Source organism: Ursus arctos, unplaced genomic scaffold, assembly GCF_023065955.2.
Source record: "Ursus arctos isolate Adak ecotype North America unplaced genomic scaffold, UrsArc2.0 scaffold_6, whole genome shotgun sequence".
Lineage (NCBI taxonomy): Eukaryota > Metazoa > Chordata > Mammalia > Carnivora > Ursidae > Ursus > Ursus arctos.
Genome location: NW_026623078.1, coordinates 50,489,752 through 50,510,214, shown reverse-complemented (window position 1 = coordinate 50,510,214; position 20,463 = coordinate 50,489,752). Strand labels below are relative to the sequence as shown.

Sequence of the window (20,463 nt, the reverse complement as noted above, 5' to 3'; positions counted from 1 at the left end):
GCTAGATTATGTATGTAATAGTAATTATAATAACAATAAATATCTAGGGTCCATATTGTAGTTTATATCTTTCAAAACACTCTCAAGTAAATTCCTTTACTTTATTAATTTTTTTCTCCACTTCACTATTGTCTGTTTTTTTAAATAATGGCTTAATTGAGATATAATTCATATACTATAACCTTTACGTATTCTTAACCTTTTATAAATAGTAAGAGATAAACTTGATGCTAAAGAAAAGTCTTAATTTTATTTTGTAAGATATTATTTTATTTTATTTTATTTTATTTTATTTATTTTTTAGAGAGAGAGAGAAAGTCTGGGGAGGGGCAGAGGGAGGAGGAGAGAGAGAATCTTAAGCAGGCTCCAAGCCTAGCACAGAGCCTTACGTGGGACTGAAAGCAGGGCTGGGCCTGAGATCACGACCCAAACTGAAATCAAATTTAGCCGACTGAGCTTAACCGACTGAGTCACCCAGATGCCCCTTAAGATTTTATTTTTTAAGTAATCTCTACACCCAACCTGGGGTTCAAACTTAACAACCCCAAGATCAAGAGTTGCATGTTCCACCAACTGAGCCAGCCAGGCGTCCAAAAAAGTCTTAACTTTAAAACAAATAAGCAACTCTTCAAGAGTCCATATTTCATTAATATTTAAATTTATGTTCATGAGATAGATTGAAAAGAAGAAAACATTTTGAGGCAAAGTTAGAAAGACAAAGTTTAAGGAGAGAATAAAGGCATCTGAAAAATAATAAAAGAAAGAAACACTGATGATATAATACATATATTACATATATATGTAACAGAGTACGTTATATATGTTATATATATATGTATATATATATATATGTATATATATATATATATCAAGGGATATATATATATCAGGGGAGTACAGAGGAGACACGGGAGTGTGAAGCCTGTAAGTTTGGTTTGGTGAATATCAACAGGGCTGATCAGGCTTTTGAGAGAGGATAGGAAAGATTAAGAGCATAGCCAAGTTAATTTGGAAACAAGCCAGGTTCACATGTAATAAGCTAAAGAATTGTCTAAGAGGATAGGTAATTTAAGAAGGTGGTCAAAGAAGGCTTTCTGCATAAGAAGCAAAGATAAATCAAAATAGACTGGTGTCCAAAGTTTAACTCAAGGGGAAAAATAACTTATATATATTCTTGTGATATAAAACAAAGACAAATGGCAGATACCCTATTAATCACAGATTCATGCTGTATTTCTGCATTCTGTGTTTTGATTCCAATCTGAAGTGAATGATTCACCAGAAAAACCACATTAAGAAAAGGTTGCTCATTCAACATATACTAAATGATCTATTTTTAAAGACAAATATAATTATAGGATCCAGTTAAAGTAATGCTCTTAAAAATCACATGCAGAGAAGAAATGTGGTATTGTATTTGAACTTAAAATATGATCTCTTAAATTTTACCAACTGTTCCAAGCATAAATGTAGCTAGAATTAGTGTAATGATGATCCAATTATTTACTATTCATTTTGAATGTTAGAAAACTTAAAAATCCCCAGGGGATTTTTCACATCAGAATTTATTTCACTTAATGTTCTTTACGAAATGAAGTTGCTGTTTTTACTCAAAGTGGATTTAAGTCACAATATAAATTAATTCATGTCACTTTACTATAATTAGAGCATAATTAATTAACTAAACAACTATTACTACTACTACTACTACTACTACTAAATGTAGTGGAAAATTTTCAAGCTCTTGTTTTTTACCACTCTGTAATTTGATATTACAATGACAATACAACGTATTTTCACTTTTCAACCAAATTACTCTTTTTATATTATTTTTTCCAAATAATCAGATTACTTTTGTTAAACCTGATCAGATCAGAGAGTGTATATGGGCAAGTTAATCATAATTGAGATTTCACAAATTACAAAAATTCTGTTCATTTGTTAATATTGAAAAGTTAGTTTACCTTATTAGCATTTATAAGTTATGTACATTTATGTACACTATGAAATCTTAGTAAAAAGAGAAATTTAAAATTCTGCTTGTTCAGGTACTTTGACATTTTTAAGATACCTAAATACATATAAAAATAACCAAAATTTCTTAACCTTTTTTGAATCACAAATGTTCCCGAAAGTCTGACGAAAGCTACAGCTTTCTTTCCAGAAAAAAAAAAAAAAAAAGATGTGTATATGCACACGAAATTTTGCTTACAATCATGAAGTTTATGGACTCTCTGAGGTCTGCCTATGGGCCCACTAGAAGTCCATGAACCCTGGGTTAAGAACCTCTGCAATAAACCCACACTTTGTTTTGGCAAGATAGAAAACTTACCATTAGAAAGGATGACTGTTTAAGTGTTCATTCTTTAGGGGCATGTATTTGAAAGGAATGATAAAAAAAGAAAAGAAAAGAAAAGAAAAGAAAAGAAAAAAAACGAAAAAAACCCAACTCCCTAAAAACTTTGGCTCAGTTATCCCTCCTGTTTAGCCTTAAAATGAGGACCAATTTCCTTTGGGTCAAACCCCAAACTCTTAGTGTCTTGACTTTCTAAATGCTTGACAACTATAGACACTTTAATGAAATCCAAATGGGTGAAATTCAACACTTCATTCTGATGCTCTTTACAGATGTTCTTAATAAGGACACTGAAGAAGTCCTTAGAAGCCTAGCTTCACACATCAGCCAAGGGAAGAAAGAATTCATTGGAAAATGAAGATAATAAGTAATTCTGGAGTGTTCCTGTACCAGTCAATATCAAGCACTCACAACATAAACCTGTAATCACCTTTGTAGGGAAGCATGTAGTGCACAGGGGTAAAGTCTGCTGATGGATTCCTGGGCTGGAATAGTGTTAGACCATACTACCTTCTGATGTTGAATATTTAAATTCTGCTCAGAGTAATTTTCCCATAAGGACTTCATTTCTTCAAGTGACAGCTTTAAAAAAATGAATGCAGAAAGAAGCTGCAACAATCATTTTTGCCTATCATAATATTAAAACAATTATTTTAATAGAAATGAAGACAATTGCTTTAATAGAAATTTTATAAATGCTAGGATTTTATAAGTAGAATAGATATCATAACACCATCTAGGTAGGTTAGCTCACCACAATCATTCTGTCCTTCAGCTCTCTTTGTTTGCCAACAGTGGATAAAAGCTCACCTGAAATTTGTCTTCAAAGCTCTGAGTAGAATAGTTGCAGTCTGGGAAATGATTTCCCTGAACATTCTTTGAGACCATCTGGAGAGAAGGGCTTGCACACTTAGATGGACACAAAAGCTTATGTTAAACATTTTTTATCAATGAATTTGCAACTTTGAGGTGAAAAAATACTCAATTTGTCTGACAAGATATTAATGTTATGGGCTCCTTTCTTACAATTTTCAAAAGAGTCGTGTTGGCTTTACAGGAATGTGTGGAAGTGAGGCACAGTAATCTGAAAGATCAGAAAGGAAGGTACTCAAGATTTTGCATTAGATTAGTCAGACTTGTGAATTCTGATCCAGAACCTGTCACTTGTATTTCCTATAGAGCCCTGGGCAATTTACTTCACTCCTTGACTACTCCCCCATTCATCTCTTTCTTCACCCATGCAATGAAGATAATGCTGACCTACTTAATAAGAAATTGTGTAAATTTAATGTCATATCAAAAATATTCAAATAATTTTAAGGCTTATTCAGTTAAGTTTTAGCATTTGACAAATTTGTAACTTCTATCTTGTATCTTAATTGGAGATGGTTACAAAACAAGTGTGAGCTATTGTCAATGTGTTTGTGCCTAACACCATCAATAATTAGAATAACATTAAGTTAGGGAGAAACCAGGGGGAAACAAAAGTATTTGGGAAGGCAAGACTCTAGAACTGGCTTGAACCTCAGGAAAATCACTTAACTTTTCTTTACCTCAATTGTCTCATCTTCAAATGGGGTCCTTAACAATATCTGTTTTCGTGTATTCACATTTTTAAAAAATGTAGCCTCTTTCCAAGTAGAACATAAGCTCTAAGGGTTTAAAGAACTGTTTCTCTGGTATACCAGTGTATTTCTAGCACAACAGAGTAGCTGCTCATTAAATATCAATATTAGATAGTTCCTAAAGTCCTTTTCAGCTCTAAAATCAGATTCTTTTTGGAAAAAAAAAAGGCTTATTATGAAATTTTCTAAGCATATAGAAAAGTATAGAGATTAATAGAATAAACCCCTACACATATCACCCAGCTTTGTCAAGCCTTAACTATTTCAATATTTGCTTCAGATGTCTTTAAACAATAACATATAAATACAATTGAAGTCCCCCTTCCTAATTTCTTTTGTCTTTCTCCCCAAAGGTAACCACTCTCCAGAATTTAATGTGTATTATTTCCAAGAACAATTTATACTTATACTATATTTATATAAACTATAGATCATGCCTTCAAAATTTACATGAATGATACATACTTACCATTCTGAAACTTGCTTTTTTGGTGAAGTTATTGCTTTTTTTTCTTTTCCTTTTCCTTTTTTCTTTGACCTGGGCAGGAAAATAAAGTGTTGATCACGTTGACAAGAGCATCATATTTCTATCTCGAACCTTTTGTAACTCTAAACCGATAGAAATAGGGAAGAATCCTTATAGAAGTCAAGAAGATTAACATAAAATAAGGAACTTTCAGACGGATCTAGATCAGAACCACATAAAAACATGGCCATGTCCTGTCATCACGTTATGGTATTTACAACACAGCATTGTCAATACATGATGTTGCAAAGACATGGTGACACATGGTAAACATTGAAGAGGTCTGTGATTGGGTCCCTGAAAGCTTAGGACGATGGCCCAGTTCATAAGTAAAACAATTTTTTGGATAGAGAAGTACTGACTTTTTAGACCGTGGCAAAATAATGGGAGATGTTAAATTTTGGTCCATAGTACCAATTGAACTATTGTTTACATGTCTGAATAGGCGAAACATCTATTAGTTTAACTTGATGTTCCAAAGGCTGGATTTTGTGCAATTCATTTAACCTTGAATTTCAGATGATCTGTTTGGAACGCTAAGTTGTGGGAAAAACTTCTGTCTCAGGCTTTACTATTAAATAGCTACTATATTTCAATAGATATTTCCTCATTCAATAAACATCACATTAAAGAATATGAGAGCATTTGTGTTATCTATTTAATGTAGTTTCTTTTTCCTAGACTAATTTTTTTTGTTTCTTTAAATAAAGGGCACAGGGCGAGACCAGTACAGTTTCACTGGGAAGTTTACCTTGGTAAAAAGACAGGAGCTATTACATTCTATCTTGTCAATGATCCATGGATAATGGGTCACCAGGGGATTTAAGAACTGTATCTTTCAGTTCTTGCCAGGGAGGTGTATCAGTGTGCACTGATGTGAACCATAATATGACACACCTTGAAGAATCTTCAAAACCCTCAGGCACTCTCTCAGCTGCTGTCATGAAGATACGGGACTAAAGGTTTGGCAGTTAAGGATAGCATTTTGTAAGTAATTTCAGTAACAGAATGATTTTCCTATTTCTTATGTTAAATTCTAATGAAAAGAATTAATTCTCAAGCTTAGAAGTCTTTAGACTTTTTTTCTTTACCTTAGCAGATTATCTGTTTATGCTGATATGGGAAAAAAAGACCCCAAAATATTGTTTTATTGTTAAGTGTGTGTGTGGGGGGGAGAAAGTTGCAAAATAGTACTATACTATAATCCTATTTGTGTGTGTATGTTTTTACATGTACCCTTACCTTTCCATATCTACAGCAAAATGTCCAGAAAGACATACCAAAAATTCCCTCTGGGGAATGGAACTAAGAGGGTCATTAGTGGGGGTGAGGAAATAAGAGACTTCTACTTTTTACACTTTTATATTGTTAGAATTTTTTTTACAATAAGCATGATTGTTTTTGTAAATTGAAAATGATAAATACATTTCCTTTTCATTTAAAAAACTTTACTTTTAATCAACAGTCATCCAAAGTGCCTCTAAAATTTCAGAAGTTTTAGAAAAACAGATGATATGACAGCTTGAAGTAGAAATTAATTTGTAAACCTACATTTATTTTTACTGAATTAATAACATTTTATGGGAGAGAAGTGATATGATTCTTGGTATTTTTCTAGCTTTTGTGAAGTGAACAATACTTATCTATCAATGCATTTATGTTTATCTCAATGAGAACCATAAATCTTACAAGCTGGAGAAGACCTTATTATGTAGTGAAAACTCTCATATTACAGATGAGAAACTGAGTCTCAAAGATGTTAAATGTTTTGTCCATAAAAAATTTCAGGCCTTAAAAGATTAAATCCATCTTCTGACTTCATGTCATAGCTCTTTCCATCATAAAATGGCCACCTGCTCTGAAATTGTAGTTTAATAATATAAATAATCTAAAAAACTATTTTGTTTAGCTCTGATCTTAAAACCAGCACACACACACTTTAGGAAATACATTACTCATAGCAAATTCATGTTTTTTGAACAGAAGTTGAAGTAACAAGTCATTTGGTGACAATATTTCAATCTACAAATGGAAAAGAGAATCATTTTTATCTCTCAGTGATGTTCTCATCTTAATCGATTATTACATTCACTTTATTCTCCTGCCTCTTTAAACTAGTGAGTGGATTAAGAGAACAAAGAAGAACAAAGAAATAAACTATCAAAGCCAAAGATGTCTATTAATGCAAAAAAGAAAAATCTAATTTGGAGACAGCAACAATAGAAAAGTGCATAGAGAGACCATGGAAGAGTAATAAGAATCAAAGCAGAGGAAAATTTCACCACTTCAAGGACAGTGAGTAAATAAGTAAAGAAAAGTGGATTGAAATCTGTTTTATGTTTATTACGGTAGGCACAGAGTAAATGCCGGATGGATAAGATAAAGAGAATGATGGTGTCAAAGGCTAAGGCAGAAGTTCTCAGTCTGCATTACACATAAGAACTACCTGAAGTGTTTGTTTAAAATACAGAGTCCTGAGTCTTTATCACCAGGCATTCCAAGTCCCCCACTGGATTAGGGAGAGCCCAGAAATAAGTACCCTGGATAATTCTAATGATCACACCTGGAGGAAGGCTGAACCAGAATTATTAAAGCTCTTACAAGGAAGAAAACAAAGAACCGGAGTACAGCAACCTAGAGAAGAGAAGAGAAACAACAGGAAAAAGAGATTTGAATAGAAATCAAGGAAGAAAGAAAAGGACCTAGAAAGTAAGGATGTAACTAAATTAAAGAAATGGTTTAGAGGAAGCAAGAGGGTATACGCGCGTGTGCGTGTGTGTGTGTGTGTGTGTGTGAAAAGAGACAAGCAAAGGCTGTTCAGAGGCAATAAAGCAAGATGAAAAAAATATTGAGGAAACTAAGAACTTATCTTGAATTTTAAAAATAATGTTTATTACCCTTTCCTTTATAAAAGTAACACATGCTTATTGTAGGAGATTTGAAAATAAGAAAAGAAGAAAAGTACACCCTTGGTTTGTTACTCATGAATAACCACTATTAACAATTTGGTGTGTTTTCTGCTAGTCTTTACTTCTGCTTAGTTTTTTCAAGGTTTTGTTTATGTAGTTTGGATAATATTGTATATGCCCCTAAATATCCTTCTGTTATAACATAAGCATCTCCTAACATAAGATCATTAACAGAAACTTCATTTTTAACATCTGCTTAATATTCGCAATACTCAATTCTCCATTCTTCCTTGCTAACAGAACTCAGGTTTTTTTCAGGCCGTCAAGGCCTTCAGGGCAGGCTGGCTCCATTTCGGTGCTTAGAAGATGAGTTTTATAAGAAATAGGAAGATCGGTAGGAGAAGGAAAGGAAGAATGAAGGGGGGTAAACAGAAAGGGGAATGAATCATGAGAGATTGTGGACTCTGGGAAACAGACTGAGGGCTTCAGAGGGGAGGGGGGTGGGGGACTGGGATAGGCCGGTGATGGGTATTAAGGAGGGCACGTATTGCATGAGCACTGGGTATTATACGCAAATAATGAATCATGAAACATTGCATCAAAAACTGGGGATGTACTGTATGGTGACTAATATAACAAAATAAAAATTATTAAAAAAAAAGATGATGAGCTTTATTTAGTCTAAGGCAATCATGGTATAATTCTATTGTCCTTAGTGATTGGCTGAGGAAGGAGCAGGTTGACCTAATTTTGACCAGTAAGATATGAGGACAAGTCTACAGGTTGGATTTTTAAAAAATATTTTATTTATTTATTTTGAGAGAGAGAGAGAGAGAATGAGCAAGGAGGAGGGGCAGAGGGAGAGGAAGAACCAGACCCCCCACCCCCCCACCCCCACGCTGAGTGGGAGCTGAAAGGGGCTTAGTTTCCCAGATCATGACCTGAGCGGAAGGCAGATGCTTAACCCACTGAGCCACCCAGGCGCCCCTACGGGTTGGATTTATTCAAGATCCTTAATTCTGAAAAAGTGATACAAGGAACAGATAAATCCTTTTTCTGCCTATGAAATGTGTGTGAGAAGGAAGCACTAGAACTGGTGGTTGGAGTTGTTGCAACTACGGGAGAAGAAAAAAGTCAGAAGAACTGCGCTCTGGATGATGTTGTCACTCCAGTTAATTATACATCTCGGGACCCTTCCTTGAGACTTCTTGTTATGTCAGAAAATAAATCCCCTATTGTGTAAGCCCCTTTTAGTCAGCTTTTCTGTTTGCAGTAGAAAACTATACCTACTAGTAGAGTGTACACCTAGTATATATGTAGTATAATGCTATACATAACAGATACAGCATTATAATTGATTCAGCAATTTCCTATTGTAGGCTATTTGTGTTACTTATAGTTTTTCACTATCATTTTTTGCCTTGGATAGTTATAAAGAAAAAGTTATATAGCTTAGATGATAATGTAATTTGTGTTGGGGGGGACAAGCAATAAAGAAACAGGAATGAACTTGAAGTATCTTAGGTCATCAAAGCTGAATCATTCTGAATCTCCACTCCCTTTATTGCTCATTGCTGTCAGCAGAAGTGGTTATCAGCAGAAAGTTACATTTCCGAAGGGAAAATTGGGAAATACAGCCTCAATATAATACACTAATAAAGGTGAACACAAATAATCCTCCAAAATACAAACATTATTCCTGTTTGCAATGTGTGATATGGTTTCATCAACTTTTGTCTTTTATCATTATTATTATTATTATATTAAAATTACTTTGCAAATAGGAGAGGTAGCCCATTATGCCATGGTAATACCCTTCTTGTATTAAAATTTGCTGTACTTTCTATTCTGTTTAACCCAAATGCGCATAGTCTATCATGTTGACAGTATTCAAGACCTAATATCCTAAGTGCCTTCAGGGGTAGGCTGCCCCTCCAGAATCACAACTAGGGCAAGAGTACTTGATGGAACATGATTTAAGTGAAGAGGTTCAAATGTCTATGCTGACATCTGACAAATGAACAGTAGAAGAAACTCCCAGTATATGCTTCTGATTTCATCACTAGTAGTAATTAGGCCTATTTATATTTTGAAATTTTAGATTTGTTTGCTTCTTAAATATTTAGTTGTCTTAAAGTTAAACTTTGGAAAGCTTCCTCATGTAAAAGAGGATGTGCCTTTGCAAAATAACAATTTTAATTACTGCAATTATAAAGCACTGGTGCTATGATGACCTACATTTCCATATTAGCATCAATAAGTGCACCTAACACACATTCATAATTTTACATTAATAATTGATTAAAATATAATTAAATTTTAGATATTATTTTTAAAATCTCACGCACGGATTGCAAAATAAGATTAAAGTCACAGCTCCATATTTAACTGCTGTACATGAAGTTCTTCAGCACTGTGGTTATGACTCGTGATATTTCCCATTCCTGGTCTCTGGCCAGGGGTATTGATTCATGAGCTGACTGTGGTAGAGGGTGTAAGGAAAACACAGGCTAATCTAAAAGTCAAATAATGACTCTTCTCTAAACAAAAAAAACAAAAAAAAAGCCAAAAAACAAAACAAACCAAAAAAAAAAAAAAAAACCAACCCACAAAAAAACCCTCAGTAGATTAATTTCATAAGCTACAAGATATCATTTTCCTTATGATACCTTGTAAATTTTTCTCACATAAGATTCATTTCCTGCATACTTGAACCTTCTAAAGAAGAAGAAAACAAAACTCTGAATTTGAAGAGGCAGGAACCCACTGTTCAAAAGTTTCTCTGAGATCACAAGGTGTGGAAAGAGTGTGTTCTTGAGGCTAGATTACATTCTAAGTCTAGATGGATGTTGGCTTTAAGAGTGCAGATCGAAGGGAGCTATTAAATTAAGCCCTATTATAGATTTTTAAAAAGATTTTATTTATTTATTTGAGAGGGAGAGCAAGAGAGAGACCACAAATTGGGGGGAGGGACAGAGGGAGAGGGAGAAGCAGATTCCCTGCTGAACAGGGAGCCCCAAATGGGGCTCCATCCCAGGACCCTGGGATCCTGACCTGAGCTGAAGGCAGACACTTAACTGACTGAGCTACCCAGGCACCCCTTGATTTTTAAATTATCTAGGTAGTCAAGATTCCAAAACTTGTATTTGTTAATGACTGTATAAATAAATTCATATTAACTTGAAATAGTGTGTATCCGAGAAGAGGAATGGCTTTCTCCACTTTATTTTTTCCTCATTCTCTTCTGATTTCCATTTTTTCAACTAAAATAAATGCAGAGGAACCATATTCTGGTTATTTCTATCTAAACATCCTTGTGACAGGGACTTCAAGGATATGCCTGAGCTTGATAGCGAGCAAGGGTCGTTTTTTGATAATTGGACTGAACTCTGTGCAATGGAACTCTGCTGTTTGTAGTCAGTTGGGGTGGGTGGGGAAGCGAGACTGACTACATGGAAAATGCCTGCAGGATTAGGGGAGCTCTAGGGACAGTCAATGTGTAACCCTGCCCTAAAGTATTCAAATCTTCTGTGCCAAGGTGGGCAGGATCTTAAGAGAGTAGAGGTAGGGAGGTCACTGAGTTAATTCTGTACAAACACAAGAAAACAAACAAGAATTTCAGTCTTCTAAATGCCACACACACATGCACCCTCACACTTCATCCCTGCCCCCTCTCCTCAGTGAAGGCTTGGGCCCATCCCATGTTGGGAAATGCATTTGTGTGAGCATTAGACACACAGGCTTGGTGAGTGGACACTTTGTTGGAGAGAATTCATCTCTCATGAGAAGCAGAAGTGACTTCCAGCCAGCTCCCCTGAGAACAGAGTAAGCATTGAATCTGGAACACTCTTTGAAACCTCTTTGTAAGTTGTATTGAACAAGGCACTGGTGAAAAATTTGGAATCTAGTCCTTAAATCCCTATGCACCGTTAAGGAGAATTCTAAAGTACAAACATAGGATGTGTTCCCTGGTATCACCCTAAAGATGAGACCTGCCATCCAACACAAATACAAAAATGAAAAAAATCTGAGAGTACCTAATTCAGCCTTTTGTTCAGTATTAAAGCCTGTGAGTACCTCCTTGGTTAGGGGCCATGGGTTCCTCTGATGTTCCCTCCTTAAATCCAGTTATTTCCCTTCCAGCCTCCGCCTAGTACTACAGTTTATCTGTATCCAAAACCTTCCACCTAGATCCTATACAGGTGGTCTGTCATGATATTAGTGTCACATTCCCCAGGAACCATCTGGAAAAGGTTGAAATGCCTCAGAAGATTATTATATACTTGCCATGAGCTCCATACAGAGTACCTATACTTCTGGCATTTTCCCAGGGACAAAAGGCCAACCAGTGATGGAAACTTTGCAAGCGACCTGACTCAGTTTGCTTTGCAAAGAAAGCTGAATTTTCTAGAAGAAAGCATCTCCACCCTAGGATAGAAATATATTCACGGCTAAGTAGCTTCTCGTTTTTCCTCTTGTCTGCTGTCTTCTGAAGGTTGCACCTTCCTGCACTCTTCTAGGAGGATGATTAGGCTTCTCTCCTGAAACCAGGATAAAGTCTCTGTCTGTAGTGCTAAATCATAGTGTTCAAAGTCTAATGGTAAGAGAAGTTGTCCATCATAAACTCTGACATTAGGTCAAGGACTTTTCTCACCTTGTGCTTTCAGGGAGGGCAGTCATGGAGTTGCATGCTATTAATAATGATCATTATATTGCTTTTATCTGAAGGAATAATACACAAGGAAATAGAATAAACAAAAGGGGATAAAACCTTAATGGTATCAATTTTAATATCTTCCAAAAAACAAAAATTCCAATTCCAAATTGTCCAATTCCAAAATGCCACAATACAGAAAGGGAAGAGCTGACGCTTCAGTAAGAGAATCATGAGAAGTCTTATTTTTAAAATGCAGGGATAAAGAACACCCTCGATATTGAGTATTTTAGAGGCATCCTACTCTTCCAGAACCCAGAGAAAACACAGAAGTTAAATAGCAAGACACTTTTCCAGAAGTGTTGAAACAAACAAGAAGAAGTTTTATTTTGAAAATACACTCTTTAAAGATAAATTTGGCTTCCATTTTCCATATCTAGGTGCATCCAACAAGATACAAAAACAAACAAAACAAAACAGCAAAACAAAGACCCACGACATTATGTACAGAGCTCTAAAATGAGCTGTGAATATCTACAAGAAACTAGCATATGCTCTTTGTGAAGGGATGTACTTGTGTGGCTTTCTACAGTTCTCAGTCCTCGAGCAGAAGAGTTAACTCCCTGGAGCTGCAGGTGCAGCTGCAGCAAGGGAAGAGCTGGGGTCAGTAAGGGGTTGGGGGTGCGACCCCTGGGTGGGAGGCGTGGAGAGGTGTCTGGGGAGGGGAGCAGCGGCGGCATGGGACACATCCTGGGCTTCTCTAGAAGTCCTGCCGCGGGGTGTGAGTCAGGCTGTGCCGCCGCAGATCACAGTTTCGCCTGAACACTTTGCCGCACTGCTCGCAGCTGTAGGGCTTGATGTCTGTATGGGTGAGAAGGTGAGTTTTCAGATTACTTCTCTGATTAAAGGTTCTTCCACATGTGGGACATTTGTGTGGAGATTCCTGTTCAGATGTGAAGCAAGCAAAGGATTAATCCTTCACACCACCACCGCACCCTTCTCAATAGTTTCTGTCTTATCGGTATCACAAGCCGTTAACATAACACACGCACGACAACAAAAGAGGGGACTTGCAGGAACAAATCTGGCTCCTAATCCTCCAATCAAGAAAACACACGCGCAGGCACACAGAGGGGCCCCGATTACACTGATAACTGCCGGTGGCCACCGCGGTGGGCTTTGTGATTTCCAGCTCTTTACATTTCATCACCGTGTCACAGGCAGGAAAAGGAGGAAGGAAAAACTCTAATCCTCTCTTAAGGAACGACATTCTCCCAGGCAATAAGGCTCTTCTTTGCTGGAAAATTAAACTATTCCTCAATGTTCAGAAAACTACAAATTATGAGGCCTTTGGGAGAGAGAGCATATGGGATTTCGCCATGCCTCCATTATCAAAATTACCTTTATTTCCTCCCAAACACGAAAGCTTTAAATGCAGGGCAGATCAGATGGGGGAAAAATAATAATTCTAAAATTAGGATTTAGAATACAGAGAATGGTCTTTTCTTTAAGAAAAATATAATAATGTTTTGTGTTAAGGAACATTAATTTTTTTTTTTTGGTATAAAAAAGTTGAGTGCTGTTTTCCCCACCTAGAAAACTAAATCTAGACAGAGCCTTTTAAGAGAAAGAGCCGGCCACTGAACACCTTTGTAAGGAGCAAAAATGATAAAACGAAACCAGCCATTGTCTTTAAACAAGAAAACAAACTTACCTGCATATGTAAAGTTTTGTGAACCGCTAGAGTTCTAGACTGACAAAATCCTTTCCCACATTCCTGACATTTGAAAGGTTTTTCTTTGGAATGGATATACCTGTAAATCAATATAAGGTTTCATTGAAATGGTTTTACCACCATGGTGAGGAGTTTCTTTTGACAGCTACTCAAAAGGAAGTCGTGAAAGGACAAAAGAAACGGGATTCCCATTATTTATATTTTTAGATTGTTTTTCCCCCCTGTGTAATTCTGTTTATGGTTAACCTCAACTAACAGATTCTTCAAAACATTCACCGGACTCTGGCTTTATCTACACTTGATCGCCCTCTCTGGCGTATTCTGGAGCTTAAAATCCCGCCGAATGAGTCCTTCCTGGTCTCTACGGCTTTCCGTGGTACTTAAACTGGCCAAATCAGGATGTTAGGCAAGGTCGAATTCAGGGGAATGGATTTTAGCGAATCCCTAAACAGCTACGGAGGAGCCCAACTGAAGTCCTAACCCTGTGGAATTGCAGGTAGAGTGCAGAGAGAAGACACCCCAACCCCCCTCCTGGGAAGTTTTTACCCGATGAAAACACTTACGTTATAGTATTTTTTCATTCGTTTATGAATGCAGAGTTTAAGGTGGTGAAGGGGTTGTGGGGAGCCGTTTTTAAATTCAGTGATCTCAAGACCCCCATAAATAAAATAAAAGAAAGATCGCCTTGGCAGGCTCTGGGGTGCACCTGGGGGTGGGGAGTAGCGCAGGGAGGGAACCCAGTAGAGGCGCACTAGGACAATTCTAGAAATGGTCTGACGGCAGCCCGTACTAGTATCCACCACGGGAAAGTCTTCGGGGACCCTCGGCTTTACCCACCCCACCCCTCAACGGCGACCGGGAGGAAACTGGAAACAGATCTGAGGACCAAGGCCAACCCACCAGATTGCATCCGCCTAAGGATGAGGAAAGGTCCTCCGGCATTCCAAACAAGGACGCAGCAGGAGACGGCGGAGGAAAAAGGTAATTGTTGGGGGTTAGTTGTAGCTGGCCAGGGAGGGCCTTTGGGGATCTATTCTAGCGCAGAGGGGATTTTAGTGACACTTGGAATGTCTCTCAGGACTGGGTACTCTGGACTAAGTCGCCATCCCTTCCCGGGCCTACCTCTTTCCCCACCTCACCTGTGATCCCGCAGATGGTCTTGCCTCCGGAAGGCCTTGTGGCAGATGTCACACGTGTACGGCCTCTCATCCGTGTGGGTCCTCTCGTGGATGAGCAAGTTGTAGGATTTGGTAAAGTGTCTGCCGCAAAACTTGCAGATAAACTCTTTTTTCGTTTTGGAGGGCAACCTCCCTCGGGAGGGCTTTCTGTCCGGAGTCAATTTACTGAGCCCCGACATGGGGCTACCCAGCCCCGGGCTCAGCTTGGTCAGGTCTCCCATTTTAGGGGGATCCTCTTGCGTGGCGGCCACCGCCAAGTTGGCAAAGTCAAAACGGGGCCGGTCCTTGTGCAGGGCTGGGAGGACGTGGGCAATGGCTCCCTGCTTGGGGTGGAAGAGGTGGGTGGTAAAGGGCAGAGCCGGGAAAGGAAATCGCGCGTCCACGAGGCCCTGCGCCGCCGCCATCTCGGTGATGGTGGAGCGGGTGATCTCGTGCACGTTGGGGTACCCCAGCGTCCAGTGGTTCATGTGCATGGTCTGCACGGCGCTGAGACCGTACAGGCCCTGCAGGTGGTCCACCGCGGCGGGGAAGGTGTTCACCGCCTGCAGGAAGGAGTAATTGGTGAGCTGCAGCGACGGGTGGAGCGGGATGGGCGCCGGCAGGGCCTTGCTCCCCATTTTCCCGGGTGCTGGGGGGCGGAGGGTACCGCCCCTTTCTTCCAGGACTCAGAGGCAGGTGGGCGTGGGGCTCCGGTGAAAACCCAGAGAGACAACGGCACGCAGAGAAACCCTAAAAATGGCAGAGGGAGAGAGGGAGAGTCGTGACTATTATCTAAGCCGGCTCGGCCTGCCGTTTGGCGCCAGCGAGGGTTACCACACCTTCCTTCAAAGTCCTCCTCCCCACTCTCCTCCAGGGCCCTCAAAAGGAGTGGTGAGGGAACCGCACCGCGCCTGCCAGGCGAGTCCGCACCGAGCTCGGCTCCGGGGCCAGGGTGTCAGGCGGGGCAGGAAGTGGCCTTCTGGCGAGCGGGGCGCCCCGCGCCCCTTCTGTGGGCGCCCACAGAAAGGTCGGACTGCGGGCACGCAAGGAACGGAAGAGCCGGGAGAAAGAAAGGCGGGCGGTGTGTGTGTGAGGGGGGCAGTGCTTCAGCAGAGGCAGCGCCGACTTCAGCCCACCCACCCCACCCTGTGCCGCGAAGCTCGGGCAAACACCAAGTCCCGAGATGCCGGCACCCGCAGGCCTAGAGCCGAGTCTCTGTCGCCGAGGCCCATCCGAGCTCCCCGGGGAACGACGCGGAGGGCCCGTCCGAACCGCCGAGCGGCTGCAGCTCGCGCGGCGCCCCCCGCCGGCCGCCCCGCCCCGCGGTTGCCTTTCCCGCGCTTACCCCGGCCACGCCGCCCGGTGCGGGAGCGCAGCCGGGGTGCGCTTCGCGCTCCAGGGCCCTCGGGCCCTCGGAGGGGCCAGTCTCGCCCCGCGCTGACCTCGGAGGTTTTCTTTTTCCTTCCTCTGCCTCAGTCCCATTTATCAGCGGTGACGGGCCGCAGGAAAGAAAAGTGACACCTCGGGGGCCGGGTTCAGCCTGGAATCGCCCCCTCCTCCTTCCCAGGGGCCGTCCCCTCCCACCCCCCACCAAGATCCCTTCCAGATGGTTCAGGCTCCCCGGGGGGTGCGGTGCGGTGGTGTGGGATAGGGCTGGGTGGGCGGAGAACCTCCCTGAGGCCGGAACCCCTTCTCCCAGACCGAGCGCCAAGCTCTCGGGAGGCCGGAGCGGCTTCCCGGCCTGGCATCAGGAGCCGCTCCTACACCGGGGAGGCCTCGGGAGAAGAGCAGAGAGGAGGGAAGAGGAGAGTGGGCTCCTTGGGGGAGGGATAGGGAAGGGGTAGCCGGGGAGCCACAGCGGGCCGGGTACAGCGCGGCTTTGCCGGCCTGGAAGAAGCTCGTTATCTGCTGGGAGACGTGTGCGGCCTGGGCCTAAGCAGGGTGCAAGCACTCGCATCTCTCTGCGCCCCAAACAGCAATAGAGAGGTCTGATTCCAGACCCAGGTTCCCCAGGACACCTCATCTGCATTCAGGGCGGGCCCACCTTTTCCCACTTCCAGCTGCCTTTTAGCCTCGGTTCTGCCTGCTCCGCGGACCTGGGCCTTGCCTCTGAGCGCAGCTCCCCAGGTGCGGGACTCCCAGCTAAGTGCTTCCCTGGAGAGGGGCAGGGGGGCCGGTCAGAGCCAACAACCTTTAAGTCTGGCTTTTGAACCCAGCAGGAAGGTGGGAAGGTTTGTCCAGCCTTCCCCTCATCACCCACCCTTTTACACGCCTGAATCTTCTCTGGTGTGCTGTGAAGTGTTGCCCGGGGCTCCGAGGGCAGACTTGGGGGACCGCGCTAATGACACAGCGCTCTGACAAGGCAGAATATGGTCGCCTCAGTGAGGCCCACACCTTCTCTCCCTCCTCTTCTGTCTGGAATGCTCAGAGACAGGGATTTATTAATGCACTGCCTCTGCTTGGTAGTATTTGGTCTGGCAGTTCAGACTGGGAGTTAATGAGAGGTGTGTAAGAGTCAAAGGGTCTTAGTCAGACCATTCAACCGAAACTGTAAACCCCCATTAGTAATAAACTTTCCCACCACAAATCACGATTCATTTTTGTTCAGTGGCAACCCTCAAGCACTCCTAGAAAGGCAGAAAAAAAGGTACTAATATCCCTGATAATCTATCTGATTATTTCCTCTTCCATTAAAAATAGTAAGTTACACTTTTATTTCCTTCTTTTTGTGTAATGAGGATTTTCCAGAGATTCAAAATATTATCTTCCCCCTATGTTAAAAAGTGATCTCCCCCATAGAGAGGAAACTGAAATTATTATTTGAGTGTATTCCCAGACTAGATTTCTTAGAAATAAATACAGGAGGCAAAGTACAGCTCCTACCACTGTTATGGGGTGGTGGAGGGAGAGGTTGTCAATTGAAGGAATATCACCAGTTGTGATTTCCATTTCACATGCACAAAGTGAAATCTGCCCTAAACACTACGTGTTAATTCTGCCAGCACAAAGTTGAGTGCCATCTTCCTTGCCTTTTCTTCAAATGGTTTATAACACAAAAATTAGCAGCTCTATTCCAGTTCAGCCCCAAAATGGCACAAACGTGTATTTCATAGTAAGTTTTCATTTTAATTTGCAGGACAGATAGTTTCTTCATAGAGGAAGAGCAAACCATTGGTGACTTCCATCCTTTTACAAACAGAACAACCCTAAATATCCACCAAACACCTTTGCCATAAATAATTAGGGAATTTAGATTTCCACTCTCCCACTGAGTTGCTGGAAATATATATCAAAAGATATTTTAAGTCAATGTAGAGATCTAAAGTACTTTCGTTTTGTCTAAAGTTGAGCATGTAATTCCCACACTGAGTTTCAGGCAATAATAGCGATCATCATCCTTACTGTCATTTCTCGTCTACCCCTTTTCGGACCATTGGTAAGTTACTTTTAATTTTACAAGGAAAGAACCAATTAAAAGACATTAATATTTCGGTGGAGCTGAGGCTAGTTTTCTTTCATCAGTCTTCTTCACAGGGATTTCCAGGCATGTACAGAAGTTTTGTAAAATTTAGTTCCCTAGTTGTCAACAAGTAAAAAAGTGTACATACCTAATTTCAGTTCAGTGAAGATTTCAAAACATTGGAGAAAAGAAGGTACGTGGTAATTTGATAGCGTCTTGCTCTTTGGTAATGCTGTTATTACACTGAGTTATCTAAAAATAATATACAGTCAGGGGTCATCTGCTAAAACCTGTGTGTTGGTGTGAGAGAAATGACTGGTGGATCCATAGACTCGCTGAATTTCAGCCCAAGCCACAGTGAAATTTTACATAAATCAGAGCGAAAGTCTTAGTAGATATAAGGAGATCATTTAAAAAGTAATAATGATGGCCAGCCTGGATCAGGTGAACGGAGGAAAACGGCTGCTAAGTTCCTGCCCCTTCGCAGCGCCTCTGCCTTCCCAAGGAGTTAATTAAATTAAGATGCCTTCCGCATAAGCTGGGTTCTGTTTCTCTCTGCTCCCTCGCTCCCCCTGCGTGAGTAATTTTCTTGTTCTGCTCAGAACTGCAGTTTGTTTAGCAGAGAAAGTAGCTGTCTGCGCCGTTTCGCTTCGGGAAACGCCAAACCTCTTTTGTTCTCTGCTAACAGGTAGGGAGAAGGATCCAGCGCTCCCTCCACAAACACCTTTCTTCCCTCCTTCCTGCAACCGCCACTCCTTTCTCTGTAGCTCTAACGCGAGAATCTAAGCGTTTAAACCCCAAGGGAATTTGCCTTCTGCACTGCCCACCCCCCACCCCCCAGGACTGGAGGGTGGGAGGGAAATCAAAAGGCCAGCATAAGGTTGGAGAATTACCTAGGACTGCACGATTACTTCCCTCTTGAAACGCGCTGGCTAGGCAGGCAGTGTGAGTCCCGGCGCGTTCGCGCAGCGCTGCCGCGGCTGCCCCGAGACGGGTGGACCAGGAATACTACGGCACCATCAGAAACACCACGGGATTATGGGGTTTTATCTCAGCGTACGTTCATCAGCTTTTATAAGAAGGCTTGCTGAATGCTCAGATTAAATGTCGCTAAACAAAACTAAAAACAGCACAAAAAGTGTGTGTCCTTAAGTGTTAGCTGGGAGTGGAGTGCCGGGGATCCGATAAAGTGAGAAACACAATGTCCCAAAGATTGCATCCATATGATTTCTTTTCACAATTTCTGAACGTGCGGCACGCCAGACCGAGAATATGAGTGTCCCCTGCACCCCCTATACCCTTCCTTCCTTAAGGCGGCTGCAGCTCCTTCCCAGAGCGGGCACTCACCTCCCTCAGAAAGGTCCGCCTGGGCAGAGCCGCTCAGACCCGGCCCAGGTGGTGAGGCGCAGAGCTCGGAAAGGTCATTGGGTCCACGCGGGGCAAACTTCTTTTTCCGAGCGGAATCCCGGGAGCCGCGGACATGATCTAGAGGACGACGAGCAGCAAAAACGAGAGCGGATCCTCGCCTTCGTCCAGGTCTGTGGACGTGGAGTTTGTAAAGCCCGGGGGTTGGTAGAGCCGGCGCTCAGCGCTCGCCCGGAACCCCGCGCCTCCGCAAGCCTCTCGCCGCCGACTCCGGGTAAGGTCGGAGCCTGCAGTCTCGCAGGGCCATCACCCTCCAGCAGCGAGCGCTTCGAGCTCTGTCCCCGCCCGCGTCCCTCCCCAGGCTGCTCGCGGCCAGGAGTCCCGGGCTTTAGTAGCAGCCCCGCCTCCCCTTCGGGCGGGCGTCCCGCTGCAGCGCGGGGCCCACGGAGCCTGGCTCCGCCTCCGCGCCCGGCGCCCGCTAATGGTCCACTCTGTTTACTTGTGTTTGGATAGCAACTGAGTCTTAAAGGCACAGGTTTGCTCGAGGTTTCCCTGTTACAGAGATGAGCCGAAGGTGACTCAGTTCAAAACTCACACATAAGCAAAGCCCACCCCCTTTCCTTCTCGGTGCCACTTTTCCTTATACTGTTAGAAACTCAACAGCTGGTTCTCTGCT

General features: G+C 41.8%; 1 protein-coding gene across 3 annotated transcripts; it reads right to left on the bottom strand.

The window, feature by feature from the left end:
- Positions 1-2,114: 2,114 nt before the first annotated feature.
- OSR2 (odd-skipped related transciption factor 2) lies at positions 2,115-20,151 on the bottom strand. 3 transcript variants are annotated; one of them, XM_048212590.2, is made up of 6 exons: positions 19,770-20,151; positions 14,945-15,712; positions 13,785-13,884; positions 4,451-4,519; positions 3,167-3,265; positions 2,115-2,938 (listed from the first exon to the last, which is right to left on the bottom strand). In XM_048212590.2, exons 2-6 carry the CDS (start codon positions 15,598-15,600, stop codon positions 2,783-2,785), a joined length of 1,080 nt encoding a protein of 359 aa, XP_048068547.1. In that variant the 5' UTR covers positions 15,601-15,712; positions 19,770-20,151; the 3' UTR covers positions 2,115-2,782. The 3 variants fall into 3 exon arrangements, with proteins under 3 accessions (XP_048068547.1, XP_026351444.1, XP_026351443.1); XM_026495659.4 differs by lacking the exons at positions 2,115-2,938; positions 3,167-3,265; positions 4,451-4,519 and adding an exon at positions 12,431-13,013; XM_026495658.4 differs by lacking the exons at positions 2,115-2,938; positions 3,167-3,265; positions 4,451-4,519 and adding an exon at positions 12,431-12,931.
- Positions 20,152-20,463: the final 312 nt, after the last annotated feature.

Excerpts from the sequence above, each read along its gene's own strand:
- OSR2 (XM_048212590.2), bottom strand. The coding sequence starts at position 15,600 with ATGGGGAGCAAGGCCCTGCCGGCGCCCATCCCGCTCCACCCGTCGCTG. Across the intron at positions 13,885-14,944 it reads GACCATCTGCGGGATCACAG|GTATATCCATTCCAAAGAAA; the intron begins GTGAGGTGGGGA and ends ATTGATTTACAG. Across the intron at positions 3,266-4,450 it reads AAAAAGCAAGTTTCAGAATG|TGTGCAAGCCCTTCTCTCCA; the intron begins GTAAGTATGTAT and ends TGTCCATCTAAG.